At 42.5% G+C, this 8,758-nt stretch overlaps 1 protein-coding gene across 9 annotated transcripts; it reads right to left on the reverse strand.

The window, feature by feature from the left end:
- Nucleotides 1-2,318: 2,318 nt before the first annotated feature.
- On the reverse strand, nt 2,319-6,940 carry LOC124277385 (tripartite motif-containing protein 2-like). Of its 9 annotated transcripts, none has more exons than XM_046713056.1 (5): nt 5,867-6,940; nt 5,692-5,747; nt 5,098-5,193; nt 4,633-4,705; nt 2,319-2,595 (listed from the first exon to the last, which is right to left on the reverse strand). In XM_046713056.1, exons 1-5 carry the CDS (start codon nt 6,738-6,740, stop codon nt 2,339-2,341), a joined length of 1,356 nt encoding a protein of 451 aa, XP_046569012.1. In that variant the 5' UTR covers nt 6,741-6,940; the 3' UTR covers nt 2,319-2,338. The 9 variants fall into 9 exon arrangements, 6 of the variants coding, with proteins under 6 accessions (XP_046569012.1, XP_046569013.1, XP_046569014.1 ...); XM_046713059.1 differs by lacking the exon at nt 2,319-2,595 and adding an exon at nt 3,518-4,160 and having other exon boundaries at nt 5,867-6,938; XM_046713057.1 differs by lacking the exon at nt 5,098-5,193 and having other exon boundaries at nt 5,867-6,939.
- Between the last annotated feature and the right edge of the window lie 1,818 nt (nt 6,941-8,758).

The following is an 8,758-nucleotide window of genomic DNA, read 5'->3' on the forward strand; positions in this document are numbered from 1 at the left end:
GACATGAGACATGAGGGACACTGGTGAACTATGCAGGGACTGGTGTAGACATAGGAGACACTGGTGCAGACATAAAGGGAACTGGGTGTAACAAAGGGTTTCAGTTGCTTAAAGGGAGGCACTGGAGTATCAAAGGGGTCACTAGGTGCGGGCAAGGGGCTGCTGGTGTGAATAAAGGGGACACTGGTGTAGATAGAAGTCACTGGTAGACATGGGGGTTACTGGAGTAGACAAAGGGGTCCTGGGTAGACAAGGAGGTCCGCTGAAGATGCAGACATGGGGGGACATATAGATGTAGACAAGGGGTCACTGGAGTAGACAAAGGGGGATTACTGGGAGTAGACAAAGGGGGACCTGGGTAGACAAAGGGGCACTGGGAGTGAACCAGGGGTCACTAGAATTGTAGACATGGGGTCAAGGACATACACACCACAACACAGCGCATGTACTGCTGTCTTGGTGTTCGTGAAATCACTAAAGCTGATGTTTGGTGATGGGTAAGCTTCTACTACAAATATGTGATCGATGTGGTCACCATCAGTTGTCAATCATGCGGCTTTCTTCTCCTCCAGTCCATGTTGATGTCGCTGCCCACTACCAGTCTCATGCCCTGACTAGTGACATCATCTGGGTTATACACACTGAACATCGGCCACAGTGGTTCCACTACAGTCTACATTGTCTAACGTCGACATGACTTTCTGCTTCTCTTTCACATCAATGAGAGACAATCTTCTTCCTGGCATCATCACTAGAACCAACGCACCGTAATGCAGGTCGTATTTGTAGATGTCCCCTGCTGTGTTAAGGGGAGAGGGATCAGGCAGACCACAGCGCACGCTACTCTACGCACATACCCATCTTCCTGCATGTCCCGCCGTGTATAGGTACAGTGGGAGACGGTCATACAGTGGGTGTAAAAGGAAGTCCATCTCATAATGACTCCCGTCCCTCAACTCCCCTACATACTCCAACCTCCAGGATGAAGGTTGAAGTCTCTGAAAGTGGTTTAAATCCCAGTTTGACCCTGTTCTCCACCGCCTCCCAGTACTGGGGACAGCCATCCTGGGGGCGGATGCAGTGCAATATTGCCGCGCTATTGCTTCTTCAGTCTCCACCTTCCCTGCAGGTCCTGGTGTCCGACTTCCTGTTGGCCGGGTCTCCTTCTGTGTTGATGTGGACTTTGTCGAGATTGACTCTGTATCTTTGTCGCCTGCTGATGCGTGTACCCTACAAAGGCGTGAGACAGAGTGAGTTATGTAATGTTATTTACATAAGCCACAATCTACTATGTATTACATTTGAATCTGCCATGCGAGGTCGCAATATCGGTGTCACTCGACCTATTGAAATCATTTGGCAGCTGGTGCATTGTGTTGGGTAGGTATATTTGCAGGCGCACATATGCGACATTAGCGGTGTATATGTGTATACATAAGCATATATATATATTATGTATACATGCGATGTTTGAAGTATTTCCTAAACAGTCTGGTATATTATATTTGGCGTATGTGATAATATTGCTGGCACTTACTAACATGGCAATATTGTGTAGGAAAATTGAGACATTAAATCATCCGTATTGCTTACATTTACCTTAACTCGGACAACTTGAATATGTGCGAAGATGTTCATCATTTTCATGTTGTGTGTATGGATTACGACAAAATCTGATATAAATTTCCGACCGTATAAACAGCATACGGTTTACTTAAAAACAACTAGCATTGACCTGTTGAGGCCGAACACTGTTACAAGCGTTGCCGATATAACTACATTTTGCGGCATACATATAACCACCGGATACGTCTTGAATTTCATCGTCAAACACGTAGGTACAGATATCCCCGAAATACAAATTACTACAATGTGATTACAATGGCAGGACACATACAACTGGAGTACAGTTTCAGTTGCGAAGTTTAAATACAATGCCAGCACTGGTAGCCACTTTAGAGTCAGTAATGTGCCACCCACATTTTACCTCATTGCATCAATAATGATCAAATTACGCATAATCGGCATACTGCACCTTTTGTAGCCAAGGTAAAATGTGGTGACTTCACACAACCGCTTCTCTCCATGCAAGTAATGCTTTGTAGAAATGAGCTTGCACCTTATATAGTTCAACCCAGAAGAGTCCATACCATACAATATAAGTTTATGCCTTTCCAGAAGAGTCAGATTTTAACTAACACCAGGACGCATCTAAGCACAACGTCGGAAAGTAATACATTCATGACAGCTACTAATTACTGTTAAATACAATGTTATGAACTTCTACTGAATCAAAACAGAAACAATGTACTACAATTTGTGTCATTGCTACGATAAATTACAATGCCGTGTAACAAATATGTGTTAAAGTTGCTTTATGACGACACAAACACCTGGTTCTAAATGAAGTGTGTTCCGTTATCCATGGTAAGATGTATTGTAGAAGTGTAGAGTATAGAAGTGCACAGTGAATTGGTAGGCTGTGGCATGTATATATCCTCTCAATAGATGTAATTATGTACTCACAATGCAGCACCATGTGTCTGTCTGGCACAGCCGTCTTCAGCACATGGACGCAGCCTCCAGTAGGGCAACCTGCAAGAACACAACGACATAAGAACTACTGGCCTTCAAAGTAGGTGTAGAGACAGAACCATTCTGGATATATATACTAACAGAGAAAGAAAAGTAACTGTGCATAACATAAAAAGTGCAGAAAATAAAAGTTATCTAAAAAAGTTGTATACACACAATGGCAATACACACAGCATGTAATTTGATGTCACATATCGCACGTGACACGTGCACAATAAACTTTACTCACTTTTGCTTGCTTATTGACACCTGAAGTTCACATTGGAAATGTTGAAAAGTGAAGAACGGTTGAGTATTCTCTAGCCTCTGAATTTTGTGGAAAACTCGTTCATTTTAAACCTAAACTGGTATACGCCATGCCGCTTGGCAAGCACAGAAAGTCAGCGTCTATACACCGTGGGAATGCTGAAGACTGAAACGCCCCCAAATGAAGTGGTGGTCCGAAGCACTCGCTGATCTATGGAGATAATGTCACTACAGATTTGTCGTCCACGCGACGTCACGTCAACCAAAGACAACCACATTCGGATGACCCATTTAATGAATCGATTCCAGACTGTCGGACCATTCCTTGCTTATCCGTTTCAGGACTGTTTGATCCAGCTGGGGTCCATACGCAAATGTACTGTGTAAGTCCCCATGGGTCATGCAGTGAGACCTTCGAAGTTGTTGGCGATCAATAGCTTTTTGTTAATATTGTATCGTCTTGTATAGTTCAAAATGTTTTAGATTTTGTTACCCATACCTGTGATACCTAGTTATTTTATCGATCGTCGGCAGAATTTTATCATTTCACTTTAAATTATCGATATATTTACTTGCTTTAGTCACGATATGGCTGGAAATATTGCCGATGTGACTTAAAATCTTAACTCACTCACTCAGGACTGTACGGAACCGACTCAGGAGCACAATATGCGGCCCTCAAGAAGGCCTGCAATGCGTCCAGTTTGTCTCCAACGTCACCGACAGGCACGTCTTGTCAGGCGCAGACAGCATCTACGGTACAGGAGACAAGATCGGGATGGCGAATTGTCCCCTGACGAGTCGAAATTTCATCTAGACAGCTCAGATTTCAGGACAAGGGTGTACAGACAGATAGGTGAACGGTATGCTGACGCCTGCGTTGTTCAATGTCGACAGTTTGGTGGTGGAAGCATTTATGGTATGGGAGGCATCACATCTCATGGTCGGACACAACTTGTCATTGTTATTGGCAATCTGACAGGTCTGCCAGACAGTTCTGAGATCACTTTACAAGCGTCCATTCAGGGACAGAGACGTAACTTCACGCAGCAGCACCATAATGCCCGTCCACATGACGCTCGTGTTGTGACAGATTTCCCGAGAAAGTGAACATTCCGATACTCCCTGTTCAGCTGTTTCTCCGGACCTGTTCTCTATCGAGCACGCTCGGGATGAAATGGAGCAACCTTTACGTCAAGGCCAGAATATCAATGGTGGACACTCACGGTAGTAAATTAGTGAACTGACTTTTTACACCACATTTTGTCAAGAGCGTGTCACGATGCCGAGAATCAAATCATACAGATTTCGATATTATCCTGTCAACAGTTAAACAGTGATTAAGGAAAACACACAAATCATGCTCCTATCTTTTGGCATTAAAAAGGGCATAACATCGAATAATGCACAGTTGCTTTATTCCAGTAGTATACACATCGACTCACATTCCCACGGGTCTTCTTGTGTTGCACGAGTAATATCAATGGTACAAACAATTACAATGGCGACATCGTATTCCACATGAGTGAAGAAATCTAGAATAATTACTATTAACAAACCACAGATAGGAAGTAAAAACAGGATGTGAGTGTAGTGATCGAATAGTGCCAAATATCCAGCTGGAGTTCCTTAACTTGAACATAAAGTTATTTTTGTTAAATTAACAAATTGATCCTGCAAAAATAGAATTATCAAGGCTTAAAACACAGTTGAATATTGTAATTTAAATATGAAATGGTAAAATCCTCATGCTTAGTGGTGTCTTAAGTAATAAGAAGCATCTGTACGTACTATTCAGGAATGTTTGTAGACGATTGATAGTTTCTGAAGCGGCCTGTAAGCTTCTGTCTTTCTCAGCTAGCATCTACAAATACGAAAAAATACCAGCTGGTGAAAAAATTCATGTTAGCAAATGTGTTTGTATTTAAACAAACATACTAAAACCACACATTCACATATACATTATACGCCTGTTAAAATAATATACAGGGTTATTTTATTGGGCCATTAGTTTTGTTTACGTTATAATTTTGCTTAACGTTGTGACTTAAGGGTCGAGTCGGAACAAGACAAATCATAGGGTGTCACTGGTAGATGCTCCCTGAGCAGTAGACATTCAAACAGTATTTATTGCAATCCAATCGTTATCTGAAATTCTGAAGCATCTACAAATGTGCAATGTCAGTGTAATATCACTTCTGGCCATTCTCGTAATTAAAGCTACATTTCCTCAAAAAGTGTGACAAGATGACATATCAGTTTCATATTGTTTGATTCAGCATTCAACTTGTCAGTTAGCTGCTGAAGTCTTTCTTTGTCTGAAGCAAAGTTCGATTTCAGTTCTGCAAGCTCCTGAAACGTAACATATGTTTTTGGTTAGAAGATGGAGGCCATCTACGAACCCGTATTCAACAAACAACAACAAACACCGACACTTTTCTCATACATTGACGTTCTGATTCTGCCATCCAACACAGTTATTTTGATCCATATAATGAACTTTTCGTCTCTCTATCAAAAACCAACATAATTATCTATTCAGGGAAGAGATGACATGGACAGGGAGAATAGGTGAATTAACAAGGAGTGTTGGTTGAAGGAGGAAACACCGGGTTTCAAGTGGAAAACATCTAACAAAGAACCTGCAGCAAGATTATCAACATATGAATTTGATACCCAGCATGGATTGTTCATCTTTTGCTGCCTTTTTACTGTCTGGAGACTTTACTCCAACCGGTTTCATGGCGAATCAGTTTCAATTAAATAGATATGGACTACGAAATGTTAACAAACGGCCACTGAGCGCCTATTATTCTTTCATACGTGTATGGGATAGCTTATTAGACATACCATTTCATGTTTCTGTGTCAGGGTCGCAAAAATGTCATCGGTCAGTGTTTCTTTGTCTGAAATTGTATCAAGAATTTCCGAGTAATGATTTATTTCCGAGAAAGCATAAAACAAGCTCTACAGAATTATCATATCACATATCATTGATAATGGACAGCTGCTTTGATATGCTTACCATCGGTCCTGTCTCTTGCTGTTTCCTCTTTCAAAGCAGTGATGGTACCAAATCCAGACATATCTGACTTCAGTTTGGACAGACCGTTGGTGTTGAAGACAGCTGTTGCAACATCATATGTTTGAGGTGAAGCAGTTTCTAGGTAGGTCCGAGTTACCCTATCAACAGAACTCTCAAGCTTCAGGAGTGCCGACTTCGAGGCATAGAGAAGACTCTTCCTAATGTATCCTGAAACATCGTTGCATCTGACATGTTCGGTTTCACACGAGGTTTGAAGAGCATGTAGAGTTTCCTTGGTTTCCTTTGTCTGACTTTCAAGATCTATCAGGAGTTCTTTCTCCCTCTGGTCAAGTTGAGACCTTAACGACTGGAACGTCAGTGCAATAGTTTCCGTCAGTGTGTTCTGTGTCCCGTCTGTAAACTTTATGTCTTGTCTGATGCTCTGAAGATGTGTTTGCTGATCAGACAGTAGCGAGGATAGATCTTTGACGTGTTGTTCAATCCGTTGTTTACCTCCTAAAGCTGCCTCATCCAGATCTTCCACCTCGTGACCAGCATGCTCTCCTCTCAAACATCGGCTACAGATAGATGTGTTGCATCTTTTGTCAAACAAATCAAGAGGATAACGATTGTGTATTCTGCAATTTGTTTCACACACTAGATTTTGAGGGGCAATATCCCCCAAAGTTGTACAAGGGGTGGTTTCTTGAGTGTCTGAAGCTGTTGTGCATGTTCTGGCAGAATTCACAGAGTAACTCCTCACACTCCTGACACCAAAACACAGCCTGGTTTCCGTCATCTTCATGTGTACAGAGAAGCTTTGTGGGATAATGTTTGATTGCCAGGTGGAATATTTCTTGTTGCCTAACTTCATCCTTCTGAGACTTGCTTCCGTGAGGTTGACCTCCCTGTGACATGTAGAGCATGATATCACGCCACTAGCAGCAGTTGTCACACACGTCTCACACACAGCGTGTAGACAGGGCAGTAGGTAGGGGCGGGGCTTTTCAGGGTAAACTGCCGCTGACAGACAGAACACTTCGGGAAGGTGTCCATTCTGGAAGACACAAAACAATATTGTAGCAAATATAGCTTTCGGGGAATGCGTCGACAGTGTGTAAAGAATGATGTCTTTACCAATGAATCCAATACTCCATATTGTGAAAATCGATGGGTTATGATGATGTGTTACTTACTAAATCAGTGAGCCATTTTCATACATGGCAGTACAATTTATTAGTGTTTTATGCACATACAGCGTTTCTCTTGTGGTCGCATTAGCTTGATTGCTTCTAAAACTCACATATTTTTAACACTGGCTAATTATTTGCTTTTCTGAAGCTTTCTACACCATGCATGATACGACAGTGAAATAAATTGATCACATGCTTCTCTGATCACTAATCAAGGGCTTCGGATGTGCCTGTTGGGGTACGTTTCGCTAGACAAACTGCGACCTTAATTCACCTGTTAATCCAAGAACTGTGCAGTGTGAGCAAACTGTTGGAACCTGGTGCAGATACAAAATCTGTTTCGAGGATGCCGTTCCTCAACATGACTCAAAATATAAACCGAAAGGTAAATACTATGGCTGGTGGTCAGTAGGAACGACATTCCTTTCTAGATGTCTTATCTACATCAGGGTGTTGGTACGGCCTAGTTGTCAAATAGTTCACTCGTCATGATGGGTTCAATGCCTTGGTTTGATACCCCATTTATGAACAGTTATGCGAAGTCAATTTCTGGTGTCCCCTTTGTAATATTGCAGGACTATTGTTAAAGAACGTGACCTTACGTATTTTCTAACCTTGCAACATTGCACCTTACTTCAGAATTTCAAAGAGTGTCTAACCACTCTTGCTCAGAAGTTGATCAAGGTTACAATATGCAAGGCCTCAGTAAAGCTTTCAAGAAGTTTTATGGTACAGGCAAACAAGGATAAATTGATCACCGACCTGACAATTGACCCGTATTAGCATGTATGAGTGCCGCCCAATGGCGCTTGTCATTGTTAGCGAAGGGGCCCCAGGTTGTCCGCGATCAAGTAGAGTTCGATGGGTGAGAGCCTTATGAGCAAGGCGTGTGCAGCTACGCTCGGAATCAATTTCATCGTCATGTACTGCATGTGCTCTAGCTTCCATCTACTCTACCTTTCGCAAACAAAATGGTTTGCTCATTGCCATGCACCGCCTACTTCTCGTAACGCGTTCTCTGCGAGAGTCCAAACTTATCCTTGTTTGCAAGTAGACATGTGGATGAATTTGATACATCGGTGACAGAATTGATGTCCGATGCAATTCCCTATTTTGACGTTCCCGAATTATTCCAGGTGAACAAGCGACTAGACGTAGCATATGTTTGTGATGGGTGTCACCGGTGGGGCAGGATACGTTCACCTTTTAGCGAAAACCTGGTATCACCACTAATTGATAGTGATTCAAAAACACAGTCATGCTCTGTCATCATATCATATGGTGAGATGTCTGGTCCAGACTCAGTTTCTTTACAAACAACATCGTACTGCTGTAATACCGGTTAAACAAATAGATACTTATGGCATTGTCACAACTGTACAATCTGCTTTAAGCAGAGATTTTTTATGGATGTGGAAAGGGTTTTGTCGCTTCTTTTCCTCCCTACCCACTGCAACATCGTACCTTACTTACTCTCTTCTCCTCTGCAACATTGTACCCTACTTACTCCTTTGCCCTCTGGACCGCCGCCGTCGTGTAGTGGTTAGAGCGTCCGCCCGTAGAGCGGAAGGTCGCGGGTTCGATACTCGACCGCGTCATACCAAAAGACGTTAAAATATCTTACTTGTTGGTCCCTGCCTGGCGCTCGGCATTAATGGGTACAACAAGGACTGAATCGGCTCGGAGTCAGTATAATGTG

The sequence above is a fragment of the Haliotis rubra genome, unplaced genomic scaffold, assembly GCF_003918875.1.
Source record: "Haliotis rubra isolate DU_JTF1 unplaced genomic scaffold, ASM391887v1 Scf2206, whole genome shotgun sequence".
NCBI classification, from domain to species: Eukaryota; Metazoa; Mollusca; class Gastropoda; order Lepetellida; family Haliotidae; genus Haliotis; species Haliotis rubra.

Excerpts from the sequence above, each read along its gene's own strand:
- LOC124277385 (XM_046713056.1), bottom strand. The coding sequence starts at position 6,740 with ATGAAGTTAGGCAACAAGAAATATTCCACCTGGCAATCAAACATTATC. Across the intron at positions 5,748-5,866 it reads AGCAAGAGACAGGACCGATG|ACAAAGAAACACTGACCGAT; the intron begins GTAAGCATATCA and ends ATACAATTTCAG. Across the intron at positions 5,194-5,691 it reads TGACACAGAAACATGAAATG|GAGCTTGCAGAACTGAAATC; the intron begins GTATGTCTAATA and ends GTTACGTTTCAG.